Source organism: Phaethon aethereus, assembly GCF_964289735.1.
Source record: "Phaethon aethereus genome assembly, chromosome: Z".
NCBI classification, from domain to species: Eukaryota; Metazoa; Chordata; class Aves; order Phaethontiformes; family Phaethontidae; genus Phaethon; species Phaethon aethereus.
In genome coordinates this window covers 71,986,594-72,008,148 of record NC_138577.1, presented here as the reverse complement: position 1 = coordinate 72,008,148, position 21,555 = coordinate 71,986,594, and the positions used below count along the sequence as shown (strand labels likewise).

The following is a 21,555-nucleotide window of genomic DNA, read 5'->3' as shown; positions in this document are numbered from 1 at the left end:
CTAAGTACTTCTAAGAGAAGAAAAGTATCTCCACTCTTTAAAAAAAAGGGAAAGAAGTAATAAAAAGACTACTTAGAGACTCATTAGCAGACACATGCATCAGCAAGAAGCATATGAATATTACACACACAAAGTGTTTCTCTAACACTTGTTGGTTGGAGCAGGTGCCATACTTCTGGGAAATTAACTTTAATTGGATAAATAGAAAACTGGCCTTAACTAAGCCAGTCCAACCCCCTTTCTTAGCTTATTATTTTCTTTAGACACTGTGAAACGCTTGACATTGATCCCTTGGGTGACTTTTGCTTCTTCTTACAAGGAGAGGTTAGACAATCAGCCATCAAGAATGTGTTAGGTTTGCTTGATGTGCTACCTTAGTGCAGTGAGGTAGACAAGACTACCACTTGAGGTCCTCCACATTGCTTTGAACAAGCTTTATAAGCAAGCTTTACGGAGCAAGAATCCATGTCCAACCCTGGGAGAGAGCACAGAGTAATCCTGCCCTGCTAATTTTGTGACAGAAGAATGATCTGGAATTGCATCCTAGAAATTACTCTGGCTATCAGCTGGACTGCTGTGCTGTTCCTACTGCCGATGCATTACTGTTCTGGCGCTTTCATGCAAAATCAGCCCTGTGTATTGCCAGTCTGCTGGCAGTAAAGTGCACTGAACTGCCCATGCTCTTCCTGATTGCCTAAATTTTTTTCATGTGAGGAGCTCCTGGGTGCAAAATATTCCCTGCTGTAGATGCTACAATGGGGCAGGATTTGCAAAGTTATCTTTGAAATGACACCCTTGACTAGTTTTAAAAGGTATGCCTATGGCGGGGAGAAGGGAGGAACAGGGCGGTGGACCAGGATTTATTTACGGAGACCTATTGCTTTGAGTCATTCATCTGGGTTCCATTTTGTGTAAAAATATGTATGTAAATTAATGCTGATTGGAAAGGAACTGCCATGCATCCTCGATGACAGGCTAAAAATGAGGTCAACTCGTCGAGTACCATTAATACGATGAATAAGGTGACACTAACTTGATTGAAGTGCTCAAAGCACTCCTGCTTTCTCCTGGGTATCTTCTTTGCTCTGTTCAACCCCAGGAGGTTTCTGCTGTGCAGCACCAGTGGTCCCTGCCGGGTTGGATCTCACGATCCAAACAGACAGTATATAGCTCAGAGGTCTCCTCCCCTGTCAAAAGCCACCAAACTGGAGGCTGAGGGCACTGCTTCTTCTCGGGGGGGAACTGTGGGTGGTCAGCGGAGGGACATTTCCTTGGCAGGGTGCTGCGGTGCGTGCCCGTGCTACGCTCGGCTGGCCAAGACCCCACCAGGGCAGTGGGGTCTGATGCCCCCTGTGTCCTTCAGTTCTTCTCCTGGTCGTTTCTGCACAGCAGTAGGTAAGACAGGTCTCTGTCAGAGGCTACATGTGTGCCAGCGCAGAGGTGCACATTCGGGGAGGTGTTGCGAGCGAAAATGGCTTTAAGGGGCTAGGTTCACACCTTCCCTTGAGCAGCGGCTTGTGGCCACGCAGCAGAGCAGTTACAGACCCACAGAGCTCGTGCATCAGGGCATCCCCCTCCCTGCCCTCTCTCCTTCACGCCCGAACTTTAGACGGGCCGTCCTTTCACCAGCAATAGATGGAGGAGCTCTGCAGTGGAGGCAGCCAGTGCCACCGCTAGAAGCGTCCTTGGGCCCTGTCCTCCAGGCAGCAGCCCGCAATTGTTTATAGAGGAATATTAATGTTAAAATAGAGGTGTATTAACCTCTGAATAGTTCCCCTAGGTGCTGCTTACACGGCGCATTTCAAACAAAGCTGGGTGAAGTACCTCCACAAAGGACTGGCTGCAGGACTGAAAATGATACGTGTCTCTAAGCTCCCAGAGAGCTTTTGCGTTCCCGTTGGCTGCGACTCCAGGAGCATGTGGGTCAAATGCAGCAGTGTGGAGCACTGTGTAACCATGCAGTGCCCCCGGTTCCCAGGCTGGGGGTCCCTTAGCATCACTGGGGCAGCCTGCCGGGTGCCAGCCATGGCAGACGTCCTCCCCGTGTCCACACCGCACAGCTGCGTGCCGGTGTGCCTGGCTCAAAGGAAGCCTGAACCCAAGAAAACAAGAGAGACATGTCTGTGGGCAAGGCTCTGAAAAATGATGTTTGCAATGCTCTGCTCTTGCATGCCACCGCTACGCCAAGGCCACCACCTTTGGAGCCCCGGTGTCCTTCAGGGCAGAGGTGGGGAGATGGAGCTGTAGAGGGGCTTCCCACCGAGAACGTGCGAAGGCTTTGTGACTTCTCTTTTGAAATTCGTCATGTCTCTCTCCTTGAGGAACGCTGGTACTTCACCACTTTCTGCTAAGCCAGTGTCAGGGCTACCCATGGTGCGAGGCAGGGGACTGGCACAGCTTGGCAAGGCTGTAGGTCCAGAACAGGGTGTCCCGGCAGGGTAGCAAAGCCCAGTATGACCTGCGTAAGGGTAAATTACTGGATCAGATCCCTCGTTTCTACAGGGTCACACAGAACTCTTCTCACAAAACAAAGTCACTAAAGCCCAGTAACTAGCATAACATAACCAAGCTTTCACCTGTACTGTAATAGCTGTGTGCAAGTGATCCCCATTTACACAACATACACAAATGTCATGTTTTAGTGACTCCCAGGACTAGAGAGATTATACACTCTTTTGTTATTTATCTGTTTACTACCATTTTCTTGCAGAACTAGTCTCTGGAAACATCCTCTAAATCAGGCCTACGAAGCACCATAGATTTATGCCTGCTAAAAGAAAACACAGGCTCCTCTGTTATTAATATGTAAAGCCTGGAGATGAAGTCACATCTGTGTGATGATCTATTTCGGTGGACCACGCGTGCTTAAATCCCTGCCTTGATCTTTTAAACTATCAAGTCTGCCATAAATATTTTATGATGAACAAGCTCATAAAAAGAAAATGCAGAATATGAATAGAGGGAGAGCAAATGTGTGATTCAATTTTTAATTACCATCACCTTACTCTAAAGTCAAGTTCATCTTCCATAGGAGACAAAAAGCAACAAATTTCTTTCTCACCATAACCTGATCTACATGATCAGTATTTTTTTAAGGAAAAGGATAAATCATTGTAGAAACAAAAGAACCAGGACACAAGAAATAAGGTAGAACAGTCTGGTTTTATTACCGTATGTAATCAAGAGCTTTTATTTCCCCTCTTCTCTGCCGCCTTTCTTTCTTTTTCTTTCTTGCTTTTTTTTTTTTTTTTTACAACATACATTAAGTTGTGAATCAGATGTTAGGGGGGATGTGGAAATGAAGGGAAACTGGTGACATCACAATACTTTACAACTTTACAACAAATGAGAGTCTGAATTTGTTGCATCTACCAGTGTATAGCAAGGGTGGAAAGCAAAGGCACACATAGGTTCATGAACCCCTCGAAACAGAGGGTGGAAGGGATCCGGGGGTGGGAAAGGACAAAAACAGAATACCCACCGAGTACAAAACGCGTGTTTCAAGGTCAACCTGGTAACTGGCGCGGTGCACATCGTGAAGCAGATCGCTGCACAAGCTGCTGCTGTGATTATTCTTCTCTACGTTTCGGGAGAATGCTTTGCAGGGTAGTATCAATGGGACCTGCACATTTGGTGGTCCACGGGTTTGGAACTTGGTAAAAAGGTTGTGTGTTGGTTCTTTTTTAAAAAAAAAAAAAGACCTTGCTACCTACTGTTTTCAAAGGGTTTTCTGTCTGTTTTTATTAAAACAACAACATTGCTTTGGATACAGAACTATCTACTCCATTCTGCATAGTTCACTATAAGGGTGAACAAAACTGTTTCATAAAAGAAGCCGTGATGAAATGAAAGAACATGCAAGCACCCTTGTTACACACTTTGGTCTAGACCATCCAGACTTTATATATACCATCTATAAGCTAATGGACTTAAAATCTGTCTTTTCAGTCATTCAGAAACAAAACCAAAACCCTGAAAAACAAATGGAAGTATAAAATTTTAAAAAACAAACTGAAACAGAAACAACCACCTTACTCAAACATACTGTTCAGTAGATATATATATATATATATAAAAAGCTTAGAAGCGATCCCCATCATTTTTCTACAGTATGTTGACACAGTTATTGTAACAGATTAAAAACACATCTACGTTTTTGCATAAACTGAAAGACTGGAAAGGAACTTACACACCTGCGCGCACACACACACACGCACACACCTGTGCACGCGCACACTCCCACGCTAACTACATGCACAGTCACACAAAAGAAACAAAGGAAAAAAAAAATACATTTTTCCCCAAAGAAGTATATGCAGCATCCTTCTGGAGCAGCAGGTAGCTACAGCAGGAGCCCGCCTGCCTGTCCTAGCTCCATGTGCCCTGCGTGCTGCGGGACCCGTGGCTGGGCTTTCTGCAGGGCTTGGCCCCTCTCGCCGGCGCTCGCCCCCAGCGAGGGGACACACCGGCCCCGTGGACGAGGGTGTTGGTCACTTCCCTGCTACCCACTGAGCACGATCCCCAAGCGGACACGTGGTAAGGGGGAGCGGGCGTGGGGGAAGGCAGAACCCCCAGCACGGTGCCTTGGGAGCATCCCCGCCTGTGGGTGGTTTTGAAAGAGGGCTTGGCACAGCTAGGAAGTCAAACTGAAGCGGAGGGCACGGCGCTAGCCTAATTTCATGAGGGGCACGGGGTTATGACAATAACCACCACGTTCTTCTTTCAATGTCTTTACTCCAGTTCTCGAAGGGGCTTGGAGGAGGAAGGATCAATAAATATTTGCATTACTCAACGGGGAAAAAGAAAAAGGTTTTACATACTACAGCTCACAAGTATACACAACTGAGGGTGTAAGGCACAAATTTACATGTGGAAGAAAACAGGCTATTCACAGATATATTCCCACGAAAAACCCGTGTGATAAGACCATAATTTATGCATGGTAACAGCCGGCATATTAACTAGTTCACACTGTTTGAGGATTTTGTTTGCCGTCTCACATGCAAGGTGAAATGAGATGGCACATCACAAGCTGGTGCCTTCACAGAAAGTATTAGCTACTGACAAAGCCATGTTGATAGCAATGGTGCACAAATGTGCGGCTTTTAAGAGTTTCTCTTGCAGTTGCGTTAGAAGTTATGAAGTTGTGGTATTTGTTGCTGTCTTAGGTCAGAGGCCCAGCCAGCTAATTAGCTGAGAGACTTAAATAGATATCCCCTTTTTTTTCAGCTAATCAGGCAGTCCAGGCACAAAGTTCAGAATTCCAGCTCCAACTTATCTAACTCAGTGAATTTATTGGAAAAATAAAAGAGTTTTAATTACTCCAGTTAATGGGTTTCACGTTAAATAGGTATAACTTTCAAGGTACTTCTCTGAAGAGCTGCTCACAGGGTGATATGCAGAAGTCATTTCCTTAGGAAAAACAAAAGTTGAACAATAAATAAGAGGAGTTACTTGCGTTAACAGTCACGTGTTATTCATTAAAAGAGAAGGGTAGCAGAAATCTATGACATAGTTTGCCCAACATGGCATTTAACTGCTGTAACCTAATGGCTGTAACACTGATGGGCATCATTTCACAGTACCTGCACGTAGTTAAGTCAAAGTTAGCTTAAATGGATTCATTTTTTTGTCTTTTTTTTCTTTTTTAAATGTTTGTTTTTGTAATTATTTGTTTTGCTTTTCAGAGCACTCTTTCCCAGTTCAGGAATGCACTGTGCAGTTGGGGGAGAGGAGGGTGAAATGTCACAGTCATCTTTCACCTGTGTGCTTTTGGCTCAACGTTTGTGATGGAGGGTTAGTCTTTTGAGCAAAGAACTGGCAGGTTGTGGGGGCGAGTCCTGCAATTGCAAACCTTCAACCATGGGTCATATGGCTCGGGTTTAAAAAAATATTCCACTTTTCCCAGAGAGCAGAAATCCAACGCATCTTCAGCTTGCAGCAACCATCTTCTCAGAGGAGTGAGCGATAACAGTTGCAGAACACTGGCTTTCAAGGGCAACCTCTGCTTAATTGCCATCCTCCCCCCACCCCACCCTGATTATGTACATGCGTCGTTGGGCTTCATGGAGGTGGAGAGAGGAGCAAAGGAAGGTTTGGGAGGTACGTCTGGCTTTAGCGAGGGCGTGCGTTTCAACCCTGACCTCGTCAGCGAGTTGTAGGCGGTGAGACTCGGCTGCCGAGATAGAGTCACAGCCTGTGCCTGAGCAGCGTGGACTTGTATGGAGTCCACCCGCTGCGGGGCCGGCGGCGGGTTGTCGCCCCGGCCGAAGCTCTGATTGCGGGAGAGGTGGGACGAGTTAGAGGAGTTAGTGTTGTTTCTTTTGAGGGTCGATGTCTGGTGACTTCTCGTGAGCGAGTTTGTAGGATAGCTTCTCTTGTAGTCCACGTTGTAAGCAGAAGAGTGCATCTCCAGCCGCTTGCTCAGGCCACTCTGCGACAGCGAGGCGCTCGGGGGCCCGAGGGAAGCTTCCCGCTGGGGTACTTTTGGTGGCATGCTGTCGAGATTTTCCACCAGGTTAACCCCGTGGCTGGGGCTTTTGCTACTGAGATGGTCCTTGATAGTTTTGTACTCAAGGGTGGCATTCTGGTCCTCCACAGACATCTGAGCCCCATCACTCATTTTTGGCTGGTCAACATACTCGTGCTGGTAGCCTTGCTGGGCTATGGGCAGGACCACAACACTGGGAATGTGGCTAGGAGAAGCCCTGAGCGGCAGGTCAGTTGGGATCACAGGCGAGGCCATTGGGGGGATATCTTTTGTGCAGGCGTTGATGAGGTTCTGGTTTCTCTCCCATTCCCTGCTGCCACGGCTGGGCTTTCTCTTCTGTTGCAGGGTTGGGGTGGACTCAGGGGTTGGCAGGGCAGCCAGGTCCAGATGGTGCTGGTCAGCTTTGATTAGCATCTTGGCAGTGCTACTTGGGGTCGCCAGCTTGCCATTGTGCATCAGAGGCGTGAGGATAGCTTCAGGCTTTGGCTCCTTGGACTGAGCATCTCCAAAGAGGCCACTGAGCTTGGTAACACTGCTCATGGAGCCGCGGCGGGAGTGGGTCAGCTCCTTCTCCTTCCTCTGCACAACAGCCACGTCTCTGCGGCGATGGTCGCAGATGCAGTACACTACGATTCCCGAAAAGACGGCCCCCATGACAAAAGCAAGGATAACAGCAATGGCCAACAGGGTGACTGGCACCAGCTGATCATGACCCTTCAGGTAACTCTCACGAATCACTCCTGCAATAAACAGCATACACTGGTTAAGCAAACTAAGGATGGGGGAAAGCTACTTATCATTAACTACTTTGTTCAAAGGCACGCTCTGGGAGGTTGGTTTGTGTTTCACAAGGTGATTTTTGATCAGCTTGCCCAAATTTGGAGACATACTGTACCTGCCAGCTACATCTTGCATGTGCAGCCTTGGGCTTTCAGTACAGCTTTGAGATCTGGAGTTGAAGACTACAAAGGTCAGGAAGGGAGAGAGAATTTACTTGCAGGGCAAGTGCAATCAGTTTGAAATCCTGGCCCTGGGCAACTCACACTGACTTCAGCAGGTCAGAGCTATTATTTCTCCTCCTCTGACATCCTGCACATCCTTCCCCTCCCTCCATCCGATCTCTCCTCAGCTAATACCATCTTATTTTTACTACAGTAAACCATTCACACTGAAAAACCTTTAAAAGGAGGAGAGGAGACAGAAGGTCTGCAAACACCAGAGTAGAGCATCCCACATTGTTTAAGGGTTCTTTTTCTGCTTGTCATTCTGTTATCTTTGTCATGTGTTTTCAAAGTCAGTGTCACATGCCTGAGCTTCAGGAGGCTGCTTAAATAACTATGAAAGACACAGCACAGTGTTGAAATGTATTGAGCCTGCTAGATGACCGTCCCTGTTATTTTAATTTTAAAAGCTCTCTCTTGTTCTGAACACATGAATAGGTTGAGCTCTGTGCTGAAGCCTATGCTTTCTTATCTGAAAGCCCTTGACCCTGAGGGTCTCATCTTGTGGTCCTGTACTGTGGTCAGGGATCACTGTCAAATCTTACTTGGCTCTCCAAGCACCCACTGTCAGAGAAGACATCTTTGGCAGAGTTGTGCCTCCTTCATCTGAATTCCCTAACAGAGCATTAATCAATAACCTGAATTTCTGAAGAAAGTAGTTTTTTCTGACATAGTTGGGCACCAAGCCAGCAGCACTAATGAAACACAAGCACAGAGACTCTAGTTTGTTTTCTTTTTTTCATTTCTGGTTTTGTTCTTAGTGCTTAACAAGGAGCAGCCACAGCCTGACAAGGAGCTGAAGGAACATCTCTCCCACCTCTTTCTTCCAGAGAGGGTCCAAGTGGCAGGGCATTAAAAGATCCATATGCTCTAAGGAAATGTAATCCTTGTCCTTATTACAGGAGAGACAGGAAGACTGAAAATGTATCTCCAAGGCTCTCCTGAGACTTTGTGAAGATAGAAAACTTTCATGTCATAAATCAACTCTCTCTAGCATAATGTCTTTTCATGTATTTGGCACAGAAGTTATTATTAGTGGCGCAGAATTAGAACCAAATGCAAAATACTCCTCAGCAAACTATGTTAAAAGAGCATTTAAAAGTTGACACCCTCTCACAGAAACCTTTGATAAGTATTCTGGCTAGATACAGTATTGCTTCTATGGCATATATTTTTCTGTCCCCATTTAATTGCAGCGTTTAGGTGGACAAGGGATATTTGCTTACAAGATAGGAACTTTAAAAGAAAAACAGCTCTTGAAATCACAAGCCCCTGTGTGTGATGTCAGAGCTGGTTGTCACATAAATTATTGTGCTGTGACAAATAGAGGATTATGATTTCAGGAGGATAATAAATAGCAAGAATGGATGATCACTTAAGAAAATAAGATCCTGCATTCATATGAATGTCTTTAAAAAGTAAGAGAAGGAAAGTAAATCTCAGAAAACAATATATAATTAGAAACAATCTTCAAATTAAGTGTTTCTAAGAGAACCCTCTTTTAAAGCCCAGTAGCTTTTTAAGATTCTTCTATTCTTTGTCATCAGCACTTAATAAGTGGTGGTAGAACCTATTTTGGTGATTTAAATCCACATACAAAATTGCTGTATATAGATGGAAACACCGTCCAATGGTTACAGCACAGTCAACAGTAACTACATTTCACTGCAAAGGTATTGGTCTTCTGTGGACATTCACCTGATGATATTGACATGCTATACTCTGCACCATTTTGAGACCAAATTTATTTACGCTTGTAAAACTGTCTGTGGTCATTAATTGGAGAATCAGAAATAGAAAGTCTTAAATGAGTGGGAAGGATGGTCATATAAGTGTTAAGTCATATTCAGAAACGCACTGCTGGCCATGCAGTTAAGAAAAACTTCAACTTAAAAAGCCTTATTTCATGCACACCTTCCATGCACAAACTTCTCAGGGATATGCCCCTTTGAGCACCTAAGTCCTAAGCTGCTTGCATGAAAAAGACTCAAAATCCCTGCTCAGTGCCCACCTAAGGGTGTAAGCACCTACAGTCAAAGTCAGCATGGGTTCATGAAGGGAAAATGCCTTACTAACTTAATATCCTCTTATATATAGGCTGTGGGACGAGAGGCTGGAGTGCAGTCCCACAGAAAGGGATCTGGTGGTTGATCATAAGCTCAGTATGAGTCAACAATGTGCCCTGGTGGCCAAAAGGGCCAACCGTATAAAAATATTAGAATGTGTCCAAAGGAAGGCGGCAAAGATGGTGAAAAGACTACCGGGCATGACTGAGGAGGAGCAGATGAAGATACTTCGTTTGTTCAGCTTAGAGGAGACCTCATTGCTATCTAAATCCTCGTCATGATGGGGAGTGGAGGGGGAAGTGCTGATTTCTCTCTCAGGTGTCCAGTGATAGGATGTGAGGGAATGGCTTCAAGCTTGCGTCCATGCCTGACATTTCCTACTGGCTAAGTGAGGTTTTTCTCCACCCTCAGCCTCCTGCTTTAGGGTAAAAGTCTTACTCTATGAATGATAGCCTTAAGCACAACCCTGCATCACTGCATACAAAAGCAACAAGAAATCTTCAGTTTTACCTTGCCAATAGATACCCAATCATTACAACCCATGTTACAAAATTACTGCACAGTTCAGACTGAGTGACCATGTGAGTTCAAGAATTGGGTAGCTGAAACGATGTCACTCACGCTGCAAGTGTTTTATTAGCACAAATTTATGAGAGTCTTAAAACAGCCTGAGTCCAGCTAGTTCCTCTGATTTCTATACTAGAATTAAAGGATATTTAACCTTAGTGGCTTTGCTCTAGGCAGGTAGATCTTCTCTGGACACAATGTCAGGTTAATGATATAGTTTATTTTCTATCATGGATCACATCCATGCATCTTTAGTTATGCAAGCAATCATAGCAACTTTAACTTAAATGAAATAAGATGGGCAAGATTTGACCCTGCATTAATGTTCACAGAATAGATACAATTAAGTAATGAAAAAATATGAGGAATGTTCCGCATCCTACTGTCATGACCACAGGGGGAAAATCTAATATGAAATAGGCTGATAATTGCAGTCATTGTCAATCAGCATCTCAAGCCCCTAGCATTAGTAGTAACTGCCTTCACAGACTGGGCTGAATAAGGAAATGTGTGATCCCAACTATGCTCTCAAAACAAGCCAGTTTCAAAGCAAACAAGACAGTGTCCATGCCACTTTACAGACTGCATTGTGTGGGCTTTTACCTATCACTGCAGTCCCCAAGGCTCAGTCCAGTATCATTCACTAGCGCTCATTATTCAAAGAATTAAAATAAATGGAGAAAATAATGAGAAAAATGTAGGGCCTACATTTTTGAGAGTCAAGTAAAGTATTAGGACTCTCAGCATTGAGGAAATATCTGCTGTTTAAAAGTCTTAAAGCTACATATTATCTGACATCCCTCTAAGACATATGTACTGGAGAACTGACTGGGCTGCATAAAATGCTATGGAACCAGACTTTAAAATATGATTAATAGAAATATCACTATATTTTTTTATCTCATATTTAATAATAAGAAAATTAGTCTAAATTAAATACTTTTACTTTTAAAATATTATGTCTAGCACTTTTCAGTTTGCAATATGTTCTTTCCAAATGTGAAAATGCATCGCGTATTTCATTTTATGTGGTCTGAACTGCTCATCCATACTCTTGACTGATTTCTACATGTTTTTTCTACATGGAGATGTAGCACCATGGATAATAACCAGCTCTTCTTTGTAAAGGGATACTGATGACAGAATTACCTGTATTAACATTATATTTGGGAGAGGTCTGATGGTAAAAATAGTAGTAAAAGTCAAAAAGCTTTAAAGACATAGACGAGATGATTAAATATTTGCAGCTTCAGCTATCAGATCTTACATGTTGCTAATGCTACAGACATGCTGACACTTATCTACCTCCCTGAAGTCTTCCAGTTGTCCCTTGAAAATTACAACTTGCCTTACAAGTTCAGCGTCTTCCCACATGTGATGTACTATTATTTCTGGCTACTAAAAGAGCCAGGCTAGTCACCTGATAGCCTCCACTTTTCATGGCCATTCTGATTCCTGTAGACAACCTGATCCTTCTTCCTTGACTAACTTTCTGTAATTTCATCCTTTGTTCTTTTGTCTGCATCTCCTAACATCAACATTCATTTTCTCAGTCAGTATGCCCTGTACTGTAACAGTCTTGAACGTGCAAAATCACCTCTTATTCATCTAATGAGAGGGAAGACCTGATATGGTATTGTATTATTCTGCGATACATAATTCATTCTTTCTTGCAGCAGAGCTTGCAGGTAAGGTACACAGGGTTGGCTGGTTGACTGGTTAAGAGCACATTAAGAAAAATGTTTCCAAATCTTCAAAGTGTTTCAATTCTGAATTGAGCTAGTGCTTGGATAAGCCACATGAGTAGAGTATTGATCTAGTTTGTTCACTAAAGGTAGTTGGGGAAAAAGCAAGAAGTTAAATTTTATGTCCATAATACATATACTTTTTCTGAAGTTCTGGAAAAAGTAAGAAGCAGGTTTGTTGAATGCCTCTGGGTGAAAACAAGAGTGAAAAGAAAAGACCAGAGATGATACAATGATATAGATCTACTGTATACTAGATCATTGTAAGCAGGAAGAAGAAGAAGCTTCTTCTTTTCACCAATTAACAAAAGTATTCAAAGGTTAGGACTGTACCTAATCTGACAAAAAGCAAGTTAAAAATCAAGACAGTGATGAAAGTATTATTGTATTAAAATGCTGATTAAGCTATTCTGGGCATGTTATGCTCCTTCTAATTCTAACAGGAAAGAACTTCCGAGGGCAGAAATGTAATTAGGATGAAATAATCACAAAGAAATACATCAGTCTAAAGAACACATGGCATGAGCATAACCAAATAAGAATAATGAATATCATCAGTACAACAAACTTCAATAAGGGAGGACAGATAAGGAAAGACATGGAGACTGAAGCATTTGCTCATTTTCCTGTTTCGCTTTTCAGTGAAGAAATCCCCACTCTGATCTGTGATCAGAAATGAAACAAAGTCAGGGAATAAGTGTCGACCAGAACAGAGAAAAAGAGGTAAAAATATTTAGACAGTGTAGATGTTTTCAAGTTGTCTAAAGGAATTCATCCCTGACTGCTTAAGGAGCTAGCCAAAGCAATTTCTAGACACTGTGTAGTATCTTGGAGAATGCTGGAGGAAGTATGAGCATCAAGAGCTCTGGAAAAGGACAAGCATGTTACCTGCCTTTGAGATGAGCCAGAGGGAGGACCTAACAAAAGACAGACCTGCCAATGCAATTTTTAGAATGGGAATGACACTAGAACAAGTCATTAAACAATTTTATGAGCATCCAAAGGATGATAAAGTAATTATAAAAAAAAAAAAAAGCCAAAGCAAATTTGCCAAGAATAAATTACACTAAACCAGACAAACCTCCTTTCTTGACAGGATAAATGGCTTACTTTTTATAGGGGAACATTAAGTATGATGATACTCTCTGACTTCTGTAAAGTCTTTGACTTATTTTCTCAGAAGCAAATGAAAGTGAGCTAAAACCTGCTGAAAAGCTGCAACTGAAAAGTACTGATCAAAGGTCTACCTGGAAAGAGATCTGAAGTAAGGTGTCTGTCTCAGGAGAACAGCAATAGCGGGCATCTCTAGAAAGGAGACCTAACCTCCAAGGGCTCAGCAAAAGAGCTTTGTCCTTTTAGCATGTACAGTATAAAAAGAAACATCCCATGATGAAGCCTAAATTTCATTGTCTCACCTGTGATCAGGGACAGGGATGGCAGAACATCAAGAAGAGCCCCACAGTCACATTCCTCTCAATTTAGGTTCTGGTGTACGCTTCGCACTGCGCACAAACTGAAATTCCAGCTTATAATCCTCACAACTGCTTGATGAATGAAAACAAACAACACAAGACTTCCCAGTTTGAATAGTTTAATGTGAGGCTGTTTTAGTAATACAATAGTCTGGATGCTGCCTTCTTTCACAACCAAGCTGAAGTCAGTGAGAATAACTCACAGGTCAGAGAGCCGTACTTGGTCCCATAACTACAGGTTCCCGTGCGTGAACAACCTAGTTACCTGTCACCAAAAATAATGCCTTTCAGTTTCAGCACTACAGTTAGCCGTAGTGTGGAGACAAAGACACCTCTGTCCCAGAAGTGATTTAGGGACACAAGAGGTGTATCCTGGGCAATGAGATGATCACATGCCATGTGCACCAAGAATGCTCTGTGATCACCTCTGCAGGGAGCGGTCACTGTCTAGCTTTCCAAAGTTGCTTGCAACAGATGGTAAAGAAATAACCCAAAATGGTGGCACACACGAAACTGAAACACCAAAGTGGGAAATGAAGAATGATGTTTTGGCAGAGAAGTGGGGGAATAACTATCAGGGCATAAGGTAACATTTACGTCTAGACCACACATTAACAGCAGTCAGGGAGTGAGTGTCATTGCTGTCTTAAACTTCACCTCTCTAGGTAAATGGGAATGAGCCCACTTCCACCTCTAACACCTACAAAATCACTTGAGACGTTCCACAGAACAAGTTATTGTTCCAGAAAGGCACAATGATTTCTTTACTGTTGTTACTTAAGGGGAAAACCTTGCAGTTAATTTTATTCTTCAGTGCAAACTTCTCTGTCTGATGTACGTCTCCTTCTGCTTAGAGTTGCAAGAAACGCTGGTATAGACTCATTACAAATGGAGGTTTTTATGGGCTTCAGAATATCTTTTTTAAATACCACTGAGTAGGTTTTCAACATGTGTCTCCAGGTGTTAGAACTGTGTTTACAGGCAGTCTCATGCTGCTAAAAGACTATTTCAGCCTGGAAAATCCCTGCAGGTATTAACAAGCTTTCTTCCTCCTTTTTAACCAGCAATAGGCATAAAAAAAATTCATATGAATTTAGACTGGACACACAGATTTAAAGTGATAGCAAATTCAAGAGTGACCAGATTCTACCATGCATTTCTGAGATCTTATTTCATGTTTTTCTTGAAGGAATAGATTTCAAGGTTTGACATAAACCAACCACATTATAATCCCAATGATTTGATGTTTGCCACTTTATTGGAACAGCTTTGTTGAAAACAGTAAGTAAGCTTTTTCCTTCATCTTCCTTCTGGCTGCAAGGACTTGTTCTGCTGACCCAGTACAATTCTAGCCAGTATCTGTTCTTCTGGACTGTTGATGTCACCAGCTAGAAAAAAAGCTGCTCAAACATCCATAGTTAAAGCTGCTGGCAAATGCTTTTTCCCCCCTCCCCTCGCCGTAAAGCTGTATTGTTGATTTGTAAAGGTCTGCAATGGTATGTTTTGCATGACCGTGCTGAGAAGAGCGATCCATAGAGCGATCCATCTCCCCCCAGATTCCACTCTAAGGCTCTCAAAACCAATTGCCCAAGCCAGCAGTCTGAGATACCCAGCAAACATAAAGCGGATGCACGCGCTTGGAGAGAAGAATGAATTTGGTAAAGAAAAAGCCTTCAGTCACAAGAGGCCTGGGGATCATTAGAGGCATAAGGAGAAATCATACTTCAGAACTATGAAAAGAAAATCAATATATAACATGCCTTAACTAAGATGTAAAAAAGCCTTGAAAAGGATCTAAACAATCAGATCAGCTACATTGACCTCTGTCAGGGCTTTCTGGCCCTTAATCAGACGTGTGGTTTTATTTCTCCTTTCAACTGGTCCAAATTATATCACTTCTCTCCACTTTTGATGAATGACTGTCGACATGAGTCTCTATAGAAAAAGATGGTTGCAGCTTACTAAAAGAGGGGAGATCAACAAGTGGCTTTGCTCTCCATGGGAAAATGGAGAACTTTCATTCTTGTATTTTTTTTTAAGCTAGACAAATTAAGCAAGAAAGTGAGAGAAATGACTCCACCAAGTCCAAATGAGATAACCCATGAGTCTTGAAGTAACTTTTTCAGAATGGATTTAAATTATCTATTTGTAGTTCAATTATGAGCTTCCAATCCAATTTTTCTGCATGCCACAGCAGCCACACAAAACCTACAACATAGCCACATTTGTGAATTTTGAGAAATTAGAAACAAGCTGTTATTTTTTGAAAGGGATTACTATAGCTGGAAATTACAAGATCTGAACCAGCAAATTCGTGCTCAGACAACTCCCACCCCACTGAAATGAAGGGGAAGCAGACCTGAAAAAGACTAGAATAGCAAGCTGTTAGAGGTTTTTTAATTGTGTTACTTCTAAGCAGTATCTCTGTAGATAAACCAGTTTATTAAGTTTGGAGGTATGGGAGAAGGTTTGAGATACACAATCTCCTAGATCTATAATATAATGATGAAAGTCATTACAGTCCTGAAGCCAGACCAATTTTATTTGCCCCAGTGGATAAGCTCAAGGCCAGTTCTTGCACTAGAAAGTGCTTGACATCCTTTCCCCCACTGGCAGGTGGTATGCAGTTGCAGATCATTTTGAACTTTCCTGATTTCAGTACTTTCCTTCATCTCTCACCCTTTCCCAGTGAGCAATGATAATTTTAGATGCCTCTGTGTCATGGGGAATAAGCAGACATAGCAGTTCCTTAAAAAAAGTAAAACACAGGCATTCACAGTAGTTAAAACAAGATGTATAAAATCCAAATGTCAAGGAAAATTAATTCTTTTGTAGCTTGTCTCAGCAGAGGCAAACTTTATGCTGCTTTGCATCTTAAAACACAAGTTTCCTTTAAAGTCTGCTGCATTTCCTCTAATGACGTAAAAACAGCTCAGTGCACATTCTGGGACCTTTCTACTATGCCTGGGATGAGCTTAAACATATCCAGATGCTCTTTATTAGTTTACTTCAGGGGATCTTTCACAGCTGGGTTAAACCAGATTTACATATGTTTGGCTGAATATGCATGATTTCAGGGCTCCAGAGAAGTTGTTGTAGCCTGCAAAGTGAATCTCTCATCTTCACAGTTCCCTTTTCACTGCATGGAGCTCCTCTGATGGTGCAGAACAAATGCCGTATTTTTTTTTTTTCCCCTGCTGTGGGCATTATGTATTCTGGGCAGCCCAAAGCCTTTCTGGAAGCAGTTTTTATGAACAGTGTCAAGGAAAGAGAAGCTGTCACTGAGAAATTCTGTGGCTTTTCCTCTCCTTTTTTACAGCCTGTTTTGAACTATGGCCTTTCTGCACAACAGGGAAAAGTGAAGTTTGCTGAATGTCAACATAAGCAGCTCTGCTTAGCAGGCTTCAGCTCAAAGCAGCCTTATGGAAGAACTGGGGTTAAATTTCAAACACTGCATACGACCTAAAAGCAAAAATTGTTTCCTCATCAGCTCCAGTCTTCGTTAAAGACAAAAAATGGAAATGCTAGTTTTGAAGTACTAGTGCGACTGAACACATCACAGCTGAACTGACAAAGCAGCCATCTATTCAACATCTAAGACATTTTAATAATAAGACAGTACCCTGTATATCCTATTCCCTGAGGCCCCTGGAAAAGACTATTAAACTGCCGAACAACTATGTGACCAAGCCAACAACGTTTGCTCAGGCACATTTCTTAGAGAGAGTCCTTCTGCCCACAGCTGCGTTGCTGGTGCACTTTAGGAACATTCCCACATTAGGTCTGCTCTTACACAGAGGAAGGACGAAACCTCTTCTGTCATTAAAACGCCAGCACTGTATATTTTGTGACAGAAAGCAAACGCTGTGGATTAACTCTTCATTTCTCCTAAACTCATGAACACTGCAGGTATAGTCAAAAGACCTGGCCTTAAGAATTATAAAATGCCCCCAGTGATCAGTAAAAGAGAAGACTGCTGCTTCTAGAAATATTTGCAGGGCTGGTGCTACAGGCAAAAAGTAGCTTATACATCTTGTACATGTCTGATGTTACGTTTATCATTTCCCTCTGTATTGCAGTCCCATAGCCTCATCTGCCTTTGCATACATTAAGGGACTGAGGAATTGCAATGAGTTTGAAACACTGGCCATAACAGTCAGCAAGACTAATTTTACCGCTAGTGCCTTTTCTGTATCTCACTACTCTTCCAATATAAATATCAAAAGCCTTCTTTCCTCTCAGTTCCATTCACCTGAATCCGCAGTATCTCTAGCAAAGCAAGCAGGGTTACTCCAGCCACATCCTGAGGTAAAAGACCGTATTTCCCTGACAGACTTCTTGTCCTGGTGCTGCTATTCTCTCTCTCTCTCTCTCGCATACTTCATTTTCTATATCTCCAGTGGTGGCTTCTTTCATGCATTTTTCTGTCTATCGAATTTACATTTCTCCACTTTTTTTTACCTAATCACCTCCCCAGCGTGCGGGCACTGCATGTACATTTACACTCTAATGCCATAACGTCATTGATGTTTCCTGTCTGTGCATTTTTTTAACATGCTCAGTGGTTACTATGGCCAGTCTGCTTCCCTGGATGAGGTGAACCTGTAGCTTCATCTCAGAGGACATACTTTGGCGAGCAGATACCTGCCCCAGCTCCAAGAAAGCTGCCCTGGGGGGCCAACAGCAATCTAACCACAGTAGTGTGTGCAAACCAGTGTCTTCTCTGACATACGCTCACAGCCCATCCAGACACCCTCTTGGCTGTCCAGCTGCAGGCCAGGCAGACATACCTGTGTACTTGCTTTATCACACATCTCACAAACAGCAGTGTTTCTGCAATACAACTACTCCACCAGCCGTCCACTCAGTTCTGGTACTGGATAAAATCTCCGTTTCCTGGATCTACTGTAGTGTTTGTTCAGTTTCTGCTCATGCTCTCTCTTTATGCCAGTATTTTCCACCGCTGCCGGTAAGGCAGGCAGCTTGCACAGCTAGTTAATCAACATGAAGGTAGGTGCTGTAACAACGAACACAACTGGCTTCTTTCATATCTGCAGACTAGTTCTCCAGATATATTTATTTACTGATCTACAGATATACAAATTTCCATGTGACAGGTTTTTTTTCCTAGCGTTGGGATCCTAACAAATTTTATCACAATCTCTTTTCTCTCTGTGATATATATTTATTCTCTTTCCTCCTTTCTAAACACAGTGTAGGTGAAACCAAACCTTTCGGGGAAGCACAGCTGATGCTATCAACTTGCCTTGCCGTGAGCAAGTAGAGATAAACTGTATTGTCTTTCCAGGTCTTGATGCTGGGTATATGAAACTACCCACTGATTTGATATTAGTAATTTAGTTTGGTGGTTCAGTGAGTGAGAACTGCACACTGAGATATACAAATCCCCCTGGGTATGAAAAATTAATTGGTCTTACTGGATGAGTGCCTCAGGGCATTGCCTGTCGCTTGGTCATATTTAGCCAAAAAGCATATAAAGTGCTGCAGGACTGTGAGACCTCTTTAAGACAGTGAATAGAGACTAGTGTGTTGTAGAGATAAAGCTGGGTGCTATCTGCAAAAAAAAAAAAAAAAAAAAAAAAGAGCAGTGCTCTTTATGTTCTTTACTATGAGCTGGGATTGCCCAAACCTCTGGGCAGGCTCTGTGGTGAATGCAAGAGGTTCAGTGGGGAGCGCAGGCAGAAGAAGGGACAAGAGGGCACCCCTGCTCGGTGCCCTCCTTTGAGAGCCTCTGGTTGGGACTTATTCAGCAACAAATACACATGGAGAATTGTTGAACGGTCTGATGGGAGCTATAAGCTGGTGGCAGGAATTAGATTTCTCCAGCGCTGACCACAGGCTCAAGGAAACTACCAACAGCCTTTTTTGCACCACACGACAAGACCACTTCTGTTAGCTTCTGTAAAAACAAGCGGTACTCAGCGTGTACCCAGCATGATGGCTTCTGTCTCACTCACCCCGTTTGCTTCCAAACAGGAACTCAGTATAGTTTTCTGATTTAAAGAGTGAGGAAACACCTGGAAAATATGTGCTTCTGAAAAAGCTTTTGGAATTATTTTAATGAAGGCTTCGGTGTGCTGCTGTTCAGGAGGAGTTTCTGTGCATGCTTCAGTGCCCTGCCTGTGCTGGTACTGTTTATGTTCAGGAATGGCAGATCTTTTGGGCTCTCAAAACCTGCTCCCCCTTTGTTTCTTTCTACAAGAACGTGATAGCGAATAACAGTAGCTTTGTAGGGCTTTAAAAATGTGCCTACTTCCCCCCCTTTTTTTTAACAGATGTTCCTTTATTTTCTGTCACAATTGTGGGTAAGATGGGATGGGGGATGAACAAGATGGCATATTATTGACAGCATGCAGCTGATGTTATTTTCCAATTAAAAAAATTCTTGTTGGGCATATGAAAGAACTGCCTATTTTATGCCGAGTTGTGACAATGCTATCAAGCTGCACCTTCATCCAAGATTTTATTTCACAGAAGACGGCAATCTTCGGTTGCTGGTGGGAGAACTACAGTTTAATATCCAGGGCTAACCACTCTGGTAGACCTGGAAGGCTGGAACTGGTCTGGAGGCTATCCGCTGGGACTCACTATTTCAGAGTATTACAGGTATTCTTCCCAGCCAACACGAAGTTGGTGATGAATATGCTTGTTAGCCATTTCCAAATGTTTGCTGTATTGTACAGCTGTGCCAGAAATGCCTCTTAATGCTTCCCGAGCAACTTCTCTACAAACTGCCCTAAGGTCTTCTAATGCCAATGGAGCTGTTAAAATCTGCTTCAGCAGGGACTCTGACTTACTCTGATCTGCTGGGGCAGGGAGAGTTGTCAGACTATCAGCTGGTGGTTAAAGTGCTTATCAGTCACAGCACCGATGCTCAACGTACATGGAGTTGTCTGTGTATTTAGTTGCCTAACTGTGACAAGTCTCTTCTGGGTGTGAGGGACTGAGATTTTTCAAAAACTTACAGCTTGGCCAATGAAGCTCCTTCTTCCCTCACAGGGATGTCAGGCTGCATGTTTTTGATATAATGGTAAATTTGCAGTAGCTGCTTCAAAACGTCTCAATAAAATGCCCTTAAGACTATTTTTTGTAAGATGAGAATAACAACATATTTTTCCCTATCTTCCTTCTCAGCTACTGGCACAGAAAATCTTAGAACACGTGATTAAAATCTAGCAAAAGTCGTAGCAACAGTAATCGGATACCAGAGACTACAGTGTCTCACTAAATGACTATTGAAGAGCTTCAAGTAACACCTGCCTAAAAACCTGACTAAACAAAGGACATTCACAGGAACGACTACTTTCCAAACGCAGCGACATTTGTTATCTGTATTTAATGTTCAATAAAATTAACATTGCAAAATCTAAATTATGCCCTCTGCAGGTTTTTCCTTTTTTTAATTAACTGCATGATGTTAATCAGTAAGCACCAGCCCATTCTGACATAAAAGAATTAAGCTTGCCTTTTTTACAGTCTTAAAGAAAACGAAGAAAAAAGGGAAGAGAGTCAGTCAGGAAATTTCCTACATACTGAAAGGGATGCTGATACCATTCACTAAAAGGTTAGCTATATGAGAAGAATGCAGGTGGTGTTTTGTAAAGAGGCATGTAATTAAACAGTTCACAGTCCGCAGATCATATTAAAAGTGCTCTGAACCAGGGCTGCTGATGTTTAGGTCGTTGTGAAATTACTACAGGACATCTTACCTATTAATTAATACAATTATTGAAACTAGGCACATCCTGTATGAGAAAAATGAATTATTCAAATACCTTTAAGAGCATATTGACATTTTAATTGTACACTGGCATTAACTTCACACCAAAAGGTGCTTTAAGTGTCTTTCGGCTACTAGATTTTCTGCTCTTAAACCCTTCAAGTTTCAAAGCAGTTTCTGAAATCTCCTACTTAAATGGCTAGGTTGCCCTCCCAATTTAGCGCCTTTGTATGGCACAATGTCTCCCTCCACCCAACACAAACGCCACGAAACTGAAACTTGGTGTTACTTAACACCCTGTCCACCAGTTATGCTTTGCTATTTCCAGATAGAGCGGTGGCCCCGTGGGGCCAGCATACCCTACAGCGAACTTCCAGCTCTTGATAAATATGTCAGCGCCGCAAGGGTCAAACCAGAGCGCCAGGCAGCTCCTCCGCCGAGCTGCCCTCACCGGGTGGCCGTGGAGGGATGCA

General features: G+C 42.8%; 1 protein-coding gene across 2 annotated transcripts in view; it reads right to left on the bottom strand.

Moving 5' to 3' along the window:
• Nucleotides 1-5,363: 5,363 nt before the first annotated feature.
• Nucleotides 5,364-21,555, bottom strand: part of SEMA6A (semaphorin 6A) — a gene marked incomplete at its 5' end in the record, with an annotated part of 63,043 nt that continues 46,851 nt past the window's right edge. For both annotated transcript variants that reach the window (XM_082013496.1, XM_082013497.1), the window contains one exon: nucleotides 5,364-7,230. In XM_082013496.1, coding sequence (XP_081869622.1) covers nucleotides 6,041-7,230 — 1,190 coding nt within the window. In that variant the 3' untranslated portion in view covers nucleotides 5,364-6,040. The remainder of the gene's footprint in view (nucleotides 7,231-21,555) is intronic.